Raw genomic sequence first — 19,440 nt, 5'->3', positions numbered from 1 at the left:
AAGGCCTCTGCTCTCCTGGATGAGAAGCATGAGCCACACTTAGTAATTAAAAGTGCAGGTAAAAACTTAAGTTCTCAGATTCTTTTCAGAAAAAAATAACTAACCATCTGTGAGCGAGACAGTATTTGACTTGCAGTCAGTGCTGCTTCTTCTTCTGAAGACTCATCAGTATCTTCCTGGTTGGTCAGGTTCAAGCTGGGTGTGCTACCAGAGTACTGACATTCTTGAAGAGATGGCGTGTCTCCTTTGTCAATACTGTCAAGAGAGCGCCTACGGACACCCCAGTTGAAGTTGTCCATGCTTTCACCCTGTAATAAAGAAAGTTTGCACACATACATGTATGAATGTCAACATATTAAAACTAATATACAAATGCAACATAGACAACACAAGAACTAAATGCATTATGAACAGAGTTTCAATCAGCCCTTTAATTTTATCGGAAGTTTAAACACCTTGCTAAAAGATGTTTGTAAAGAAATTAAAATATATGTCACAGGAAGCAGAATTCTTTTGATTATCTTCTTGGGAAGTAACTCAATCTATAGTCTATATCTATAACGGTATCCATTTTATGTATCTGACTAGAAAGTACAAACACACCACAGACAACAACAGATGAACAAGCCAGGGCACCAGGCTGCAACTTACCTGCAGCTCCTGGTTAGCAAAAAGGAAAACACATATAATTAGAAAGAACGAGGACGAACACTTAAAGATAATCTAGAACCAGGGAACAATGTTTTATTACATAATATTTGCAAACAGTAAAAGACTGATTCAAGCTCTGGAAAAAAGCTTTAGTCAAAAAGCTACTACTTAAAATAATTTCTCTTTCTAATGGGAGACTGACTAAAAATAAACTGATGACAAAACACCAAAACCAGCATGCTTATGATACATTTTCTCTAGTGTAACATGTAAAGCAACAAACATTAGATGAAGTCTTTTAACTAACACACATGAATCCGAAGTGACCACATTCAACTGACAAAGCATAATCAACATCAATTGTACTCAAGCTGCAGAAAAATGGATGTCTTCATTAATTATTTTACCAGTTACTTTACATCAATTTTATGAAAAATACCCTAAACATCAACAGCTGGATCCTTCCTGTTTTTGCATTTTGAAGTTGGGATATACTTAGATTGTAAACGCCCAAACTACTAAATGAAATCCAGATCTTAAAACACTGTATTTTTTTTAAAATTCACAAGTACAAAAATCATCTTTGATTTTCTCAAGCATTTTGTCAACCTTCAACAATACAACCAATAAATATGGAAAACCTGATCAGTTCACTTTGTCAGCCTACAGCAGTTAATAAAATACCATATCCAGCCCCAAGTGTGGAAGTATGGGGTTCCAAAATTGCTCTAACAGGGCGTCTTTTATGGTGATGAGATCAATATACTATGAATATCCACAGTAAAGTGAATATTTTCTAGCCACTTTCTCTCCTACTGATGTTTTGCTCCACAAAAGGTACAAAAAAAAAGTTACATCAAAGCAAAACAATCTCAACAACAATAAAGTACTACTTCTGCAGGGAGAAGCACTTAAGTTTAATGAGCAAAGAAGAACATTCTGTTTTTCCAGCAAAAAACTGGGCATCTCTTGTATCAAGAGCACAACTTATATGCAAACTTATATGCTTTTTTTTTTTTAATTATAGCACTAGATGATGCTTACAGGCGTGTAATGAGAAAGTTAAAGATTAGCAGCATAGTTTGGAAAAGTTTTCAATTTTTGGCATCCTACCTGTAAAGCCCCATCTACTACTGAGCCTTAATGATTTTAATCCATTTAATTAGCATTCAGTGTAAGAAACTGCATCTCTATAGAGTGTGGTCATACGTATGCAATACATCATAATGAGTCTACGTGTCTCCTACAAGATGCTAACATTGGCTTGAAGTGAAGCAATCATTAAGTTTAAGAAAGTGAGATAAAGCTAAAGTATAAAGGGAAAAAGCCCAAGATTTTTTGAGAAGGGCTAGATAAAATCAGGAGAAAGAGAACAATTTTAAGGTTTATACAGACTAGTATCTTGGTAGTCTGTTGACTCCTGACCTGCAAGAGTCATCAATACTAATTCACTACTTTGTATAGACAGTAACAAAAGTACTGGAAGAAACAACAAAGCATTCAGTTTCTTCTCTACTTCTCCCCAGTCCTTTCAGCCATGCTTTTAAAATTCATCAAATTCCAGTCTCAAGCCTCTTATTTATCCCCACATAAATAACAATTGTTAAAGGAATTGTTACTATTTCCAAAAATTCAATTTTGTTTTACTTCTCCTCTCTGTTTTTATGATAGGGAGAAGTAGAAGAAACGTAACTGCAATAAACCAGATATAATGGGAAAGTCATAATGCAAGCAATTATGATGTCTGAAGCAATCATATATAATTAGTTTGTACAGTTTACAACTTTGAAAGTTGTTCTTCATCTTTGCAAAATGCAGAAGTGTATCAAGAACAAAGATTATATTTTCTTAGCATACTGCTTCATAGGTTTCTACTGCATAGTACTATGTTTGTTCCAAAAGTTTTCCATTGCATTATAACCAGGTGATCATCTTGTCATTGGCTTATTCTGTCACATCACCTCTCTCTTTCAGATTAAGTCACTTCACCTCTCCCTTGACAAAGAACCCCTTCCCCCACAGTTAGCAACGACATAATACTGCAAAGTTTAAGATACAAATTTCTTTATCATCCAAGTTAAATTCAGTCACATTATAAATTCTTCCCAATTGGATTAGGTAAAAGAGCTGTCAATTCCTTAGACTTGCACCAACATAGCCAAATTTTTAGAACATTCTCAGAAGGAAATATACAGAAGAAATCCCAAGGTCTCACCTCTGCATCTTCCAATTCAACATCTAAAAAGTCAAAGTCTTTAAAAACTCCAAACTGTTGTTCACTGGTATTGTCTTCTACAGCCACTTCCTCCTCTTGAATCACTTCTTCTGTTGTTGAAATAAGACTGGTTTGTTGATCTCCAACTTCCAAGTCTTCATTAGAGGAAAACACAACCTGAAGATATGGGTAAAAATAGAAATAAAACCTTTCAGCTTCTGTAACACCAGAAGTGATCCATCCTGCTTCGCACAGTTTAATAGCAATAGCAGTATTGAGTGTGCCATTGTAACCATAGTACTGCAGCATGTGCAGTATGCAATTTGTTTCAAGACTAGCTGGGCTTCTGACTACATCTTTAAAGTAGATATATTATTCTCTCATTACTGTGAGAGCTGTGAAAGTCTGGACCTCTTGAAAAGTAACAGTAATTCATTGTTTATGATTCCATTTCTTTTTGATTTTTATATTTTAATCTTCTATTGGATTTGTGAATTGTTGAACCAAAAACCAGTTTCTAAAACCTTTCTTCACAATTTCATCAGTACTTGAAAACCCAACAGCATTCTCATTTCTGGAATTTTAAAAGCAAAATAAAACACCACCACTACTTACTGAAGGATTCTTGGGAAGACCAGATTCTGGACCACACAGAGAAAGCACATTCATCAGCTTCTCTCTGGTCCTTCTCTGAAAAAATATACCAAATAATAATAATCACATAGCAAGGCATCCACCAGAAGTCCAAGTAAAAATGTAAATATCTGCATTTTTAACTAGTCATCTTACATGCTGACATCCTCTAGAAAGAGAAGGAATCTTAATCTCTTAACTTGTACTGGCTTTCACCTTATATTAGTTTATTGCTTTGTCAACACATAATGCAATTTCAAACTACATTTCAACAAATGTTTTTATTACACACTCATAAACACTGTCCATACTGCGTATGTAACATGCTTGAGACACAATGTACCTGAGATAGCTGCGGTCTCTTCCAGCTGACGGGAACTAATGCATTTGAATTGGAGCCTGATGAAGTTGAAGAAGTGCTGCGGGTGACAGCAATGACTTTTGGCTTCCCATTTCTACCAGCAGCACTGTGTTGATCACCGTATTTATTCCCAATAATTGGTGTCTATCAAAGACAACATGTACTTTGTTAAAATTCAAGTCTGTATTAACAGGGACTACACATTTGATTTTAGAAATCAGTCTTACATTATAAAGGGCCTTTTTCTTTGTGGCTGTTTTTATTTTAGAATTCTACAAAGCATGTGCCTAATCCATTGAGCACCTATACAACAACAGTATACTGGGAAATAAAAAGTTGAATACTTGTACATTAAGCAGCAGACTGTCACTCTGCTCATTTGTATTTTTTTTTGAAAAATGAAAACTCTATGCAGACAGTCCAGTTATATTTTAAAATGCATTTTTAAAATAACTTGCAAAATTCCTCTATAGATACCCTCACTGATATCAACTAATCATTTCCACAGTTCAGTAACTTCTCTAGAGAAGCAACTTCCTTCTCAACTTCTGAAAATCAGGGATCGTATTCAGACCTTCTGAAAAGAAATGCTACTCCGATGAATTCCATGGGAATTCCCCTGGTATCTTGGCTTATTTGCATGCAATTTAAGTAATGCTCCTAAGACATGTACATCTCCAATCGTTATCCAGGAACAGATTCAACCACGATCCCTTATTTTTGATTCCTTCTAAAGTCTTCTACAGATTCTGCATCCCCATATTATAATGCAGTCACTTGGCTTTGCTCCCATCTCCAGACATACAAATCATCTGTATTAATCCATCATTTCGAGCTCTAATGAATCTTTTCAGTACAACTTTAATTACACCTCGCATGTACAAAAAACTTCAACATGTATTCTTAAAAATATTTATTTTAAGACACCAGTGCAGAAGGCTAACATAAAATAAATCCAAGTTTGAAACAGAAAATCACGGCATTGTAGTTTAAACAGACTGATTACCTCTGATATATCAAAATGAAAATCCAAGGTCTTGCCAGGTAGCGCCTTGGAAACATTAAAAATTTTCGTGAAGGAGATTTCAGGAGAACCTATGTCACCTCCATAAGACTTTGGAATATCACTAGGTACAACAAGGCTTGCTGATCGAGACACCACTAGTTTCAAAATATTGAGGGCTTCCTTCCAATATGGACTCTAAAAAGAAAATAAATCAATCACCGACAATCACTTTGAATAATACAGCAATTTTTAATGTACAATAGGATTTTTCTTTGATTCATTTCAAGATTCCCAAAGCCAAAAGCTCTAATCTACAGGTGACTGCAAGGCATTAGCACTAGCAGCTGCTTTGGAACTGGAAATGCTGGTAAGGCAGTAGCAAAGCATCTGTCCTCCGACTGCTGTCAGGATGAGCAAGGGAAGCTTACTAACTCCAGATCATATTGCACATTGGACTGTTCCATGCCCCTCACTCCCAGTACTTACAGTTTATGTGTTCGTCTTTTTTTTTTCCCTTTCTTTTTTACCATTATCTGGAGTATCTGTCCTTCATGTCCCATAAAAACAAAATTCAGTAGCATTTAAAAGCAAATTAATTTCTACGTCCTGGCATCTTTAACTATTTTACGCTCAAGGGCAGAATAAACTGAATTTAAAGCAGATAAACATATTGCATGCTTTGTATTTCCTCAAGCATTCAAAAGATGTTTAAAAAAAATTACAACATTTTTATCTTGCATCAAACTGATGGAACACTAAAAAAAAACAAGGACAAAAGTACGGGAACATAAGAGGCTGAGGCTGAGCTAAGTGCTCTCTCTTTAAAAAGATGATTAAGGTGATGTAAATAATTCAGCAGTTCCATCTGCAGAGATTGCAGAGTGGATAAAAGAAGAGATACACACCAAAAGCAGCACCTTTGGAGGGTTAAGATTTATGCTCCTGAAAATGTTAGGATTCTGACTGAAACCTAAATCTTCCAGTTTTTTGCAATTACCAGTCATTTTTTCTTAGTACCACTATAAGTTTGTTAAAATACTTTTTCCATACTGCATTAAAAAATAAGCACCATTTGCAAGGCTCTAACTAGCATTTGCTTCTTGTAGGCAATGATGGCCTTCAACAACCTCGTTAATTTCTGTATTTCATAAGCATAAAAAAATTATCATCTCAACTTGAACCATCCTGTAGCAGTTTATATTTTTTAAGATGCATTGTGATCACAGGAGACTAAAAAAGCCTGTTTCGTAGCACCACAGTTAAACAAGAAGTCGTATTTTATGGCCTCTTATTACCTAATGGTTTAATCCTATCAAAAACACATATGCTTCTCTGGAACATTCTTTCACTAGTACCAGTATTTTGACAGCTAACATCTTCTAATTACAATTACATTCCACGGTGGTGTGGTCCTGCACAGAAAGCTCAGATAAAGGTTAGAGGCAAAGCAAGCAGATGTCAGGCCATGAAGACTGCAGTTATGCTAATCATTCCATTTTGTCTAATGCACTCTGACAGGAACACAATATCTAAAGTACGTATCCATCAATAACAAAACATCCAGGGAACACTACCTTTCCTGGTTAATTATGATTAAACCATTTGACTGAGCTACATTTGGCAATAATGGAATTCAAGAAAAAAAAAAAAGGAGAAAAATAATGAGAATGTTGTGCACTGAAATGGCTTTGAGCTCAAGGCGTTTTTATAAAAATCTTTCAGCAAGATGTTACATTTCATTCCACAAAATAATTTTCAGTAAATTGCGTTCCAATTACAAAGAATCAAACTGCCTGGGGCAAAACACTGTTCATCTTTTGGGGACTTCCTTTAATAAAAAATGCACTCAAATTCCTTAAGGTGAACATTAATGTTCCTCACTTGAACAGATTTGTTAGTGCAAGTGATTTAAACATGCACTTAACTGTAAATCTTCTTTCTGAAAAGGAATGCACTTAAACTTTTAGGCAGTACCTAACAACAAATGTTTTCTTATTTAAAGAGTTATATTTTAATAGTTGAAGGATCATCTGCTATGGCTACGTATATATAACTATCCACATCTATAAACAGATGCACTCTCATCCAGATAATTTGTCCCAAAAGACGTAAATCTAGTTGGACAAATATATAAGCCTATAACAAATTAAGTTTGTGGAAGAAAAAAATAAAATACTATGGAGTTTGATTTTAAACAACTGTTTTTTGTATTTAAAATATATTAATTCTAAAAGAAAATCAAGTGTAATTTCCAATTTTATAACAAGCAGAAAGGGCTCTCAGAGTACCTACCTGAACATATTTACCAATAACTTTAATGATTTCCAAATTAAACTGTTTCACTGGTGCTGTGGACAGGTCAATATGACTCAGAAGACTGTAAATGATCTGTAGTAAGGATTGCTGCATACTGGATAACCCTTTCTCTAACAGCTAGAAAAGAGATTTTAAAAATTAGTGCCTTTAATGGTAGCAAGAAATGAAAATGAACATTAAAATGTAGACAAACTTCCACACTTATTGATTTTCCCTACAATAAATTCTAGTGTGCCACTCCATGTTTTTCTAAATCTTATTTTAGCTTAAAAGGAAAATGAAACGCAATAAAACGATGTTACCTGTTCTGATTCATTTTTCCCCCCAAATTTCACAATGTCTGTCAGCACAGATCTAAAGTACCTAATAAAAAAATACTTCTTACTAAATAAAAGTGCTCAAATAAAGTAAAAATCGCAAAGCTGCATGGAAAACAATTACATCCATGCCTCGTACACACAGTCTTATGAATAAAATAAATGTATATGAATTCATTTGTAAGAATGTTTAAGTATTTTTTCCTTATCAGTTCGAAGTAATATTCTTCAAGGACAAGCTCTACAAGCTTTTCACATCAGGAACTTTTTTAAAGGTAACAACAGTTTTTCTGTATAAGTGGCTCGCAGAATCATATTGAATTCTGTCCTTAAATTATCTTTGATTATATACTATGCATTACTTACAAATGAACTTTGAAATTAGCACTTGAGGACAACTTTAGATGTGTACTTGGCTAAAAAATATATTTTAAAATATGTATTACATGTATTTTACTAAAGTCAAGACTGTGCATATTTTACTCATGTAGCATAGAGCATAACTAACATTACAAAACACTACAATTGTAAAAAGGGATCTCTCATTACAGTGGTTATTATTTCAAGGCACACTCAAGTTGTTGTACTCCAAAGTGGCAGCAGCCATCCCTTTTCCATATCCTAGAACATTTTATTATTATTTTCCATGATGAAAGATGTTCTTTTCCTCCCAATATTCAGAATCGTATGAACAAGAAATAGGGAAAGAGTCAACATGAAATACACCTTCAGTAAAAATTTACCTCTGCAAGATAAGTTACAAGGTTAAAGGTGGCATCCGAGAAGGAGTCATGCAAATATCTACACACAACGTTAATCCAGTTAGAACAGTCCCTGGAATAACTGTGTGTACTGTATAAACTCATCATATGTGCCAGATTGGCAAGAGTTGGTGATTTCTCCTCTGCACAAACCTGAAAAGCCAAAAGTATGTACAATTACATTACGGATGACTAAATTTTAACCTACGCATCCATAAGTCATTATGCATTTTTAATAGACTCCATCCCTAATAACTGAAAACAAATTATCATGAAAACAGTATCAACACTTTCTGCTGAATTGTGAGGCCTGGCAATTCACTAAAAAGTAGTAGAGAGAACTTGCTAAAATTCTCATATAGCTTTTTCAAATAAATAAAAGTATGAATTATCAGGCAGGAAGCCTGTTTAATTGTTGAAAACATAGTTCCATATTCCCAAATGGGTGATGACTATACTCTGCTATTGGTAAGCCATGGCCTGTCTCTTCAGCATTACTGTTCATCCTTCTTTTAAATAAGTCTTGACCACCTATTTTCTACTAGCCTGGTGCTAAACAGAGCTCTGAGGGTTAGCACTTAGGAAGCCAGGAGTATCTGCAATATTTACACTGTGGTATCCATAACCTCAGCTTGTCCACTACTCATACTAGTCTTACCTTAACTTCGTGCTAGGGTAGCTGAAAACCTAGATAATCTTCTCAATGAATGCCTGACATCTATAAACTTTGCATATTACAGAATCCATATAAATGGATTAAGTCACGCTCTCAAGTACTTGAGTCAAAATAAGTCAGCAAAAGTCTTGACAACCAAGAGATCACTAGAAGTACCAGCAATAATATATCAATCAATCTGTCAAGTTTTTCTTTCAGATATTTCCTGTTAATCACTCTGTACAAGTAATAGAATCTTTGCTTTCTACTCACAAGTCTGAAAGGTAAGATTCTCTTATCATCAATAAGTTACAAAATGTGCTTAAGAATCAAATTAGTTTAAATTTAATATTACAAAATTTAATGAATTTAGTATTTCTATATTACAACCAGCAAAATCAAACAAGAAAGAAAAAGTAACTGCTATCACTGCTAATATGTAAATTCTTTCTTTACCTGTAAACTTTATAGAAAAAGCAAAATGTATTTTTTTCAGTGGCAAAAGGAAACTGAGGGGTTTACCCAGACCAACTATATAAATGGGGACTGGATCACATTTTTGAAATCAATTTTATAGTTAGGTATCTCTGGATAACTGGTAGAATCACATAAATGAATTATATGAAGGAGTGGAAAAATACTGAACCAGTGCTGGTAATAAAAGTAAATTCCTGGAAGCTCCGCAAGCATCATTTTACATACCTTTGCTATCCTGTCAGCTGTTTCCTTACAGAACTGAGTTGGATTATCAAAATGTTGGATCAGATGAGGAAGTAGGCACAAGATGTTTAGGGGAAATCCTAAACACATACATAAACACAGTTATATGAGCCCTAATGATTTTAACATAATTTAATGTGGAGAGTGTGTGTGTGTGTGTGTGTGTGTGTACATATAGCTTTCTGGAATTTTAGTACTCTTACTGGAGTATGATATACCTACATTCACACACATATATTGTATATACACATGTAACTGAGTTTGTATTCATATATATATGCGTGTGTGTCTAAGTAGAGAGATAGACAGATGAAACTAAAATCATCACTGGATCAATTAAGCAAAGCTATCACAAAACTCAGTTGCTTAAGGCAATACAGTAACATTATTTATAAAATATGCAAATGCTGGACATAGTACTTACAGAGCTTTTTAGTACAAGATCACGAAAAGTAATACATAAACTCTTCAGACTTACGTGTCAGCAAGTTTGAAGTAATTTAACAGTCAGTACATAAGGTTTTTGTGCAGTATTTTTTGGCAGATAATCACTTCCCACTAACTAGCACTGCACTATCAATAACTACAAAAAACATTTGATTGTAGGGAGTTCTTTTTAAGGCAAATGCACAACCACTACTGATTTTGATTGTACTTCTCTTGATTAAAAAAAAGAACACCACATTTTCATTACAAATATATCTACTAATGATACCTGCTAGCTGAGAAGGATCCACCAAAGCATGCCTGGAAATTGTTATGAGTTTACTGAGGAGGTGAACTGTCATTTCTTGTGTGGATGCTGAAGTAAAGCCTTTTAGGAAAAGCTGCTGAAGGCCTGGAAAGTTATTCCATTTCAGTTTATTCTGCACCTTTTCTATCTTTTCCCGACTCTCCGATTTATCCAGAGGCAAGTGAATAAGAAGCTTGTTGAGCAGCTTGAGAGCCAAAAGGTATTCATACTCGTAGTCTGACTCTAGCAATGAAGTTGCAATCCAAAATATGGTGGCCATCAGATTGACAGGATCAGTAGTGGGCTGCACATCATACATCCCTCCCTCTCGCAGGGAGGAAAGGCTTCTAGTCCTGGCCAAACTTCCACCATGATTTATCCTTCCATCCATTATATCCAGTGTGTTGCTCCGTCGACGGTCACCTCTCCTCTCACTGATCAAATTCAGTCTCAAAGAATTACTTCTTGTATTGTTGTAGTATCCCAAACAACTGCCACTATTAATGGGACTTGTGCTTAGATTTATCTGTCCAGTGCTTTTCCTATTAGCTGCATACTTGTTCCCCATTACAGAATCATGGTATGAGGTTCTAAAATAAAAATCATTATAATGTTATTCAATGCAAAATGCAGCAATACCCTTTAGAAAAAGGGAAGAAAGGAAAAAGATCTGACACCAATCACGAAGATAGACAACTCGGTGAATGCTATTACAGCATATGGAAATACATGGAAAACTACTACAATATAAAAAAATACTCTATCGAGAACATTTCTCTATGTATTATAATACCCCTCCAGCATAAGAACAAGGCTGTAGCACCCCATTATCTTTGTTACAATGTATATTCATTACAATTCTCAAATACCAAAATACACAACTCAGTAAAATAAGGAAAATTAACCTAAAGCATGTAAAAGATGACTTGGAATTGAAGATCTAGCATTTCAACTTACCTTCTTAATAGATGTGATAAAGGTAGAGAAATAAGTGAATTAATACATTTTTTTTAACTTATTTTTCTCTTAAGTATCTCTTCTAAAAAAATCACCAACTTCTAGTTCTTGCTCATAAAATACTGAGGAATGAAATAAATTCTTACAAATATCAACATTTTCAGAAACCTTTTGTATGGAGTCAAACAAAAAAAGATGTGCGTTCAGCAATTTTGATAAAAGTTATTGAGCTAACCACTCAGACTGGAATGAGACACAGAAATGACTCAGATTGTTCAATCAGACTTCTCTCAAACGTGGACAAAAAATTAGAGGCCTAAGAAAGACCAGTATTTTCTATAGCTGAAGAAATTTCTTCTATATTAAGGTTGGAGAGTGGCTTGAGAGCAACCCTGAGGAGAAGGATTTGATAGTGTCAGTTAATTAAAGATTCAACATGAGCCAGCAATGTGCGCTTGCACCCCAGAAGGCCAACCGTATCCTGGATTGCATCAAGCGAAGTGTGACCCAGCAGGTTGAGTGAGATGATTCTGCCCCTCTACTCTGCTCTCGTGAGACCCCACCTGGAGTATTGTATCCAGTTCTGGGGACCCCAGCACAAGAAGGACATGGAGTTGTTGGAGTGGGTCCAGAGGAGGGCCACGAAGATGATCAGAGGGCTGGAGCACCTCTCCTGTGAGGATAGGCTGAGAGAGCTGATGCTCTTCAGCCTGGAGAAGAGAAGGGAGGTCTTATACTGGGAGGACCTTATAGTGGCCTTCCAGTACCTGAAGGAGGCCTACAGGAAAGCTGGGGAGGGGCTTTTTATAAGAGTGTGTAGCAGCAGGATAAGGGGAAATGGTTTTAGACTGGAAGAGGGTAGATTTAGACTAGATATTAACAAGAAATTCTATGCTGTGAGAGTGGTGAGACGCTGGAAGAGGTTGCCCAGCAAGGCTGTGGATGCCCCCTCCCTGGAGGCCTTCAAGGCCAGGCTGGATGGGGCTTTGAGCAACCTGGTCTAGAGAGAGGTGTCCCTCTCTAGGGGTGGTTAGAACTAGATGATCTTAAAGGTCCCTTCCAATCCAAACCATTCTATGATTCGGTGATTGGAATAGAAGTATTTATTGCAGTACAAGACTTTTTATCTGTAAACTTTAAATTACTTCTTAAATATTATACAAACAGGGAAAAATAAGACCCCAAGAGATTATACTATTTAATCAAGTTCATTAGGACCTGATTAAAAAAAAAAAGTCCTAAATGTACTCACAGTGCCCTTTTTGAGAAATTTCAGAACAAATGACAGCATTTCATAATTGAAGCCACATGGAAGTTTTTGAACCAAGAGGGTAATTTGGAAAGGTAGCAGATATCTAATTCAGAAAATCTAAGCTCTTATGAGTTTTGCTTGGGGAAGAATGCTGAAAACATCATAAAAGAGGTTGCAATTTTGCTAGTATAATATCACCACCCTGCAAAGATGATAACTAATTATATCATTACACAAGTAACAGAGATCTTAAATAATTCAAATGTTTAAAAATGTAAAATGTAGCTTGACTAGTGAAAGAACTTACTGAGAAAGAGCAGAAAGCAGATCATAATGCTTCATGGTTTCAGCCAATGTATCAATAGCAGATTCTAAAGTCAGAAGCAGTTCTATGACAAAACCCTGGGGGAAAGCCACAAGTCATAAATTATGCAATATGCTGAAAAGAAATCACATCACAACTATTGAGTAGCAATACAGAAATCAGCATAAATAACTAAATTATTCTCATGCTTCAGTTAGAACATGACCTTGAAGAGAAAGCATAAGTTGGCTACAGTTTTAAGACGGGGAAAAAGTAAAATGACAAGCCCTTGAATTTATTTCTAAAATTTCAAAAAATTCTGATTGACACTATTCTTAAGTATGGTCTTACCCTTGGTTATTTAGACTCTCATTTTGCAATACTGAAAGCTTAGATTGAATTCTTTAGACATGACATCAAGTTGGACAGTTCTAACACTTCATCTAAGTTCTTAATAAAGAACACCAAAATTATCTTTTATATGGCTGATCTCAGGAATCTTTTACTATGAAGGATACAGCACTTTCAAGAAACAGATGCATCAAACTCTTGTAGAGTTCATATTGCACAGCAAATCTCATTTCATTAGGTGAAAATTCAGAAAATGTAATGACTAAAACTGCTTTGATATATGCAGTATCTTTAAAAATAGAAGTAACCAAATCCAAAATGCTTTTAAATTTGGCCATCATTAAAATAATAGACAAGTATGTCATTTAGGCATTTTCAGTTTTCTAATAAAATTATGGGGAAAAAAAATCAAATACCTGCGCTTCTTCTCCTGCATCTCCAACAGTTTCTACTAATCTGGAGAGAACATCAGAAAGTGTAGATGCAGTAAGAGGCTGCTTCAGAGCCCTGAAGATCTGAAAGGACCTCCCGGCATAATGGCGAGAGGAACACGAAAGAGCAGTTTGCAAAGCAACTTCACTGAGACAGTGTTCCAATTGAAATTCTCCTAGAAAAGAAAATAAATACTAAAGTATCACAATGCTTCACTAAAAAAAATACAAAAATACTTGAACTTAATAAACAGAATAAATGTTCAAGTTATTCTTAACTTCAAATATTCTCATCTTCTACTTTTTTCCTCAAGGAATAATAAGTTGAAAATAAGTTGAAAAATCTTTCCAGGCATATGAACTTGTGTTCAGCAATACTTAACACTTGAGAGACTTGCAGATAATAAAACATTTATGATTTGAATGTCATGTCTGCAATAAACTAGTACGATATTTATCTAATTCCTAGAATATTATATTTGACTCTGATTCAACAGAATCTGATTTATATTTGACTCTGATTCAACAGAAGCATGAACTGACATGTGCAATACACAAGAAAAATCAGTATTATTTAGAAGCAGGAGGCTATCGTAAAGCCATTTTATAGAGCATCTGTAAACTTACTGGCACTGAAAAAATATCATGCCGTTTGCAGACTTAAACATTCTATCATGTTTTGACTTTTTTTCTAGCTTACCTGAGCTAGACTGTTTAAATATAGATACCACATGCTTTAAAAACACAGTTAACTGTTCAGCACTCTTTATATTAGGGTTCTTAGCCGAAACATCTTCATGATTCCAAAGTGGCCCCCTCTTCCTAAAAATGTAAAAACAGAGCAAATGTGACAGAATGTAAATCACAGCCTTTGCATTATTTACATGTTATTTTTGCCTTAAGTAACTGCAAAATAATCTACTGCCTATCATATAAATGAAGCCACTTAGAACTGCAGACACAAATCTAAGAACTTTGACAACAGCTCAATATTGCTACAAAAATACACAGAAGAGTAAGAAATGGTGAAAAGCAATGTATCAATTCTAACTGAACAGTGTAAACCTACAGAGAGATGCTCTCCATTAGATAATATTTAGTTATCTAACAAAAAGCAGTTACAGCTAGCACCATTATACACTTGTTAAAACCACATTCTTTCTTATCTTTTTTTCTTCCCAGCAATAAACCACACTATTCTAATTTCAGGGCTATGAAAATCTTTTTGTTGTTGTTCTTGGCAAGTTTCTTATAACTTTTAAGTAAGTTGGATTTCAGACTTACACAATCTTGAAAGCTTTATATATACTATCATATAAGTAGAACAAGTGTTGCTTTTCTTTTTTTTTTTTAAACAGATGCTATTTGCCATTAATTTCTTTTTTTTTCCCCTAATACCCAGCTTTTTTCTATAAGTCAATCCATAACCTTCTCACAAATCTTGCAGCTTCCTAATCATTTTTCTGTATTTTTTCATTGAGACAGAAGAAACGGTGTGGGAAGCAATGATAATTATCCTATGTACAACATGGTAAAAGACTTTTAAACACCCAGGACAAGGAAAGGGGTCAAAAAATTCTTTCAAATAGTTGGAAAGTTAGGGTTGTTTGTAAGCTGCACCACATAAAAACACATCAGGGTTAGACTCAATATTCTTACTGATTAAACATTTTTCTGAACAAAAATGAAAATTAAAATCTTACCTTGAGGTAATGAATTCTATGAGAGTTTTTACTTTTTCATCCTGCTCTACTGAAATGTCAACCTCATTGAGGATGGCGGTGTGCATGTGAGACATGGCAGCACTTGTATTTCCTAAACTGATGCTAGAAGAGGTAGAACTTGAACTAAGCCCTGAGTCAGTCATTGGGGAGGGCTGGTAATCAGGTATAAAATCATGAACACCTGCTGAAATAAAAATGAGATCATTATGAGCTCATCAGTTCAACACTAAATAAATAAAAAGAAAAATGATCCCTCTAAAAATTAGTGAATTAACAAATGTAATGGGAATATTTTCATGGATGCAATAATTTCAAATGCAATCAACAAATTTTCAAAGCCTTAGCATGACTGGACCCTTAATAGGGAAAAGTTAGATTCCTCCTTTTGAATCACTGGACATTGTTTGATTTTTGTATTGGTAATATAGTGAAACAACAGCTCACAGTCCCACTGTAACTGACAGCACTTCGAATCAGCAAATACTAAGTATTAAATAGTGAATCAATTCTAAAGTAGGGCCTTTCTGGCTGCACAGCTTCTGAAGTTAGCTTAACATAACTGCTGCTCTCCATGAAAAGAGTCATGTGGCTGTGAAATACCACTGTACCATCTCCTCATATTATGCCTATACTGACAAGGTACTAGGAGAAAGCAAATTGACAAAGGAAGACAGTCACAAATCTCTTGACTGTAACAATTGTAGATAAAATTGAAACCCACTGACAACCATCAAAAAAAAATATCGATCAATCTGTTGACCTACAGGGCTGAGGCACTGCCTCATGCAAAGAAAAGTTTACATCAACTTGCTTGACCTTGTGCTAGGCATGCATACATGTAAAGACCTTATTCTAATCCCCAATTGGAAATATTTGACATTGATCATATTGCAGTTCCTATAAGATATTTTTGTTCAGTAACAATAGCATAATATTGTGTCACATTTAGAAAGTTCTACTCAAAACTGCAAAGATTAGGAACAGAGTGGTTGTACAGGTGCATTAGTAAAGTTCTGCGAATAGGTTTACATGAAGTAATTCCTTGGCTATGCCCACTTCTTAATTCCTTATAACTGTGAATATCAGATGCAGAAAAGAGATGCATATTTTTGGTTAGGAACTTATCTCAGAATGGAACCGACAGATTTTATAGCAACATGCTGCCACCTACTGAATTCATATGAAATACTCTTCACTTTTCTTTAGAAAATATACTAGGCTCACACCTATTACATGCACAGTTACACATAAAATATATAATTTATTGCATAATTATGATATTGTGATGTTTAGGTGAATATTAAAATGCAAGACCTCACAAGAATATTCTGTTAGGTTATTAAATAATGACAACAGACTGAAGTCAGAAACTCAAAGTTCCTATACACAAGTAAGAGATGTATTTTCCTGTTTTTTATTTTAAAAGCATCTTAAAAACTGTGCTATTAGAGATCCAAGGCATAGAATTTTCTGTTTTTTCCATTTCTAATTAATTGCTCAACTGAGCTCACAACTCTGACAACTGGGCACAAAGTGCTAATGTGAACAGTACTCATTCAGCCTTAAAATATTTTTTAGCCAGCTAGGCAGAGGTGAAATAAAATATACTTTACTACCAAGGACTCTGGAAAAATAGTAAAAGAGATCTTGATAATACGTAGAAGAAAATTTCCCATGTCATTTTAACAAGTCTAAAAGCATACCTGTAAAAGTATAATCTAAATGTGTAGTTTGCTTGACAGTAAGCACCCTGGACTCATTGAACTCTCTGTTTCTGAGTAGGACAGAAGCAACAGACTGGACATTACTGCCAGATCCCATCACTATCAGCAGATGCAAAAGCAGTCGTTTACAATGCTCATAAACTTCAGGGTGACAGTGGTCAAAACCTAACACAGATTTAAAAAATGGAAAAGTTTTATTAAATGTAGAGAGCACATTTAATTCAATTATTATAAAAATAGCAGTTCTTCAAATTGTTACGTTGTACTTTCAGATATACATGTAATGCAATAAGTAATTGAACACAAGATTTTTGCTAGATACAGAAGCTATTTCTTCCATCCCTAGATGTTTTTTCAGTGTTCAAATATAAAAACAAAGAACACAGTTTAACAAACATGAATATATCCTCTTGTTTCATACACAGTAGTCCAAAATTAATGTGTTCTCTGTATGAAAACTACTTCAAAGACAAACAAAAAAAATAAGCAGAATTTCACTTTGTCTTCTACAAGAAGAAAGAGGGAAAAGTGGTACAACAAAGTGCTTTTGAACAATACCAATCCCTCTTAATCATATTCATTTTAATCAAGTTGAAAGGTACTTAGGTGAATTCTTTTGAAAAAGGAAAAAGAATGCCATTTTTAAAAGTAAGTTTTCAAATAGGCGATCACAGGTGCATAAATAGTTCCGATTTTTTTAGCAATACAGTGGTCCTTTCCATGTTTCATGTTAAAGCTGTGTCTGTAAATATTAACATATTAATGAGATGTAAATACAACAGTAAACACTAATTTAAATGGGGAAAAGAACAGCTATGTAATTAGGTACAATTTGTAAGTAACTAAAAATATTTTTAGAAGAATGTTGGTACCTATAAAAATTGCGTGAAGCAAGAGATGCAAGTAACCTCCCCATTCCACCTTCACACTGTGGTCCACTATCAAGTCAGTCAAAAGGATCACTGCTATGTTGCATCTAAAAACAAAAATAGATCTTTTAGCAGAACATAGAATACAACCTTTATGTAGAGTTGCAAAGAGCTTAACATGCTACTGAACAGTATTCTCTCAAGTCTAGTTATAAACACCCACAAACTTGCATTAAGGGAAAATATGTATGCTCACAATGAAGATAGAGAAACTCAATTTCCCCAAAATAAAAGGCTTAAAAATCTTAAACTGCTAGATAGAATCATAGAATGGCCTGGGTTGAAAAGACCCTCAAAGATCATCGAGTTTCCACACCCCTGCTGTGTGCAGGGTTGCCAACCACTAGACCAGGCTGCCCAGAGCCATGTCGAGCCTGGCCTTGAATGCCTCCAGGCACAGGGCATCCACAACCTCCCTGGGCAACCTGTTCCAGTGCGTCACCATACGCTGTGTGAAAAACTTCCTCCTGATATCTAACCTAAATCTCCCTTGTCTCAGTTTAAAACCATTCCCCCTTGTCCTATCGCTATCCACCCTTGTGAACAATTGTTCCCTCTCCTGTTTATACGCTCCCTTCAAGTATTGGAAGGCCACAATGAGGTCTCCCCAGAGCCTTCTCTTCTCTAAGCTAATCAAGCCCAGTTCGCTCAAATTTTCTTCATAGGAGAGGTGTTCCAGCCCTCTGATCATCTTGGTGGCCTTTCTCTGAACTCGTTCCAAGAGCTCCGTGTCTTTCTTGTACTGAGGGCCCCAGGTCTGGATGCAGTACTCCAGATGGGGCCTCACAAGAGCCGAGTAGAGGGGGACAGTCACCTCCCTCTCCCTGTTGACCACTCCTCTTTTAATGCAGCCCAGAATGTAGTTGGCCTTTCGGGCTGCCAGTGCACACTGCTGGCTAATGTCCAGCTTCTCATCCACCAAAAAACATTTTTTTGCGCTGCGGGCGCTACGTGCGTTGCTCAGGGGTTAGCAGTGCTGAGTTAGATGTGTAAAACCACAGAAAATTCTAACTGTACTATCTTCACCTATTATCTTTAAATCTACTATGTTTAAATTCCTGTATTTGTACAACACAAATTGAAAAGTAATGAATTGCTTTCAGCAGGCTTTTAACAATTGTCAAAACAATTACCTGTGAAGAGACATGCCTGGAGAAGTTGTTTCAGGCAAGTAATCCACTAAGGGTGACCAGCAACCTCCAGTGGGTGGAAAAGGGAGAGGTTCTCCTTGATTGTGCTCCATCACCTTCAACCGCCAGTTTGAATACAGAGGCATGGAATCACCTAACACAACAGATAATAGAACCATAGAAATAAAAAAAAACACCCCCAAACTGTGTATTTTTGTATTATATAGTCTTCTAAAGACTGTTATACAATATAGAAATTGTTTCTGTTTT

General features: G+C 35.3%; 1 protein-coding gene across 12 annotated transcripts in view; it reads right to left on the bottom strand.

Moving 5' to 3' along the window:
- The window catches only part of FRYL (FRY like transcription coactivator), a 158,490-nt gene that overhangs the window by 21,773 nt on the left and 117,277 nt on the right, over nt 1-19,440 (bottom strand). For 7 of the 12 annotated variants that reach the window (XM_021394876.1, XM_021394866.1, XM_021394870.1 and 4 more), the window contains 16 exons: nt 19,174-19,324; nt 17,984-18,087; nt 17,091-17,276; nt 15,367-15,571; nt 14,364-14,485; nt 13,649-13,839; nt 12,885-12,979; nt 10,351-10,958; nt 9,618-9,715; nt 8,243-8,413; nt 7,159-7,299; nt 4,867-5,061; nt 3,843-4,004; nt 3,482-3,556; nt 2,867-3,043; nt 105-308 (listed from right to left, as the gene is read on the bottom strand). In XM_021394876.1, the coding sequence (XP_021250551.1) occupies nt 105-308; nt 2,867-3,043; nt 3,482-3,556; nt 3,843-4,004; nt 4,867-5,061; nt 7,159-7,299; nt 8,243-8,413; nt 9,618-9,715; nt 10,351-10,958; nt 12,885-12,979; nt 13,649-13,839; nt 14,364-14,485; nt 15,367-15,571; nt 17,091-17,276; nt 17,984-18,087; nt 19,174-19,324 (2,885 nt within the window). The remainder of the gene's footprint in view (nt 1-104; nt 309-2,866; nt 3,044-3,481; nt 3,557-3,842; nt 4,005-4,866; nt 5,062-7,158; nt 7,300-8,242; nt 8,414-9,617; nt 9,716-10,350; nt 10,959-12,884; nt 12,980-13,648; nt 13,840-14,363; nt 14,486-15,366; nt 15,572-17,090; nt 17,277-17,983; nt 18,088-19,173; nt 19,325-19,440) is intronic. The other 5 variants (XM_021394869.1, XM_021394878.1, XM_021394877.1 and 2 more) reach the window with 3 other exon arrangements.

This window comes from Numida meleagris, chromosome 4, assembly GCF_002078875.1.
Source record: "Numida meleagris isolate 19003 breed g44 Domestic line chromosome 4, NumMel1.0, whole genome shotgun sequence".
Classification (NCBI taxonomy): Eukaryota; Metazoa; Chordata; class Aves; order Galliformes; family Numididae; genus Numida; species Numida meleagris.
This window is presented reverse-complemented; position numbering and strand designations above follow the sequence as displayed.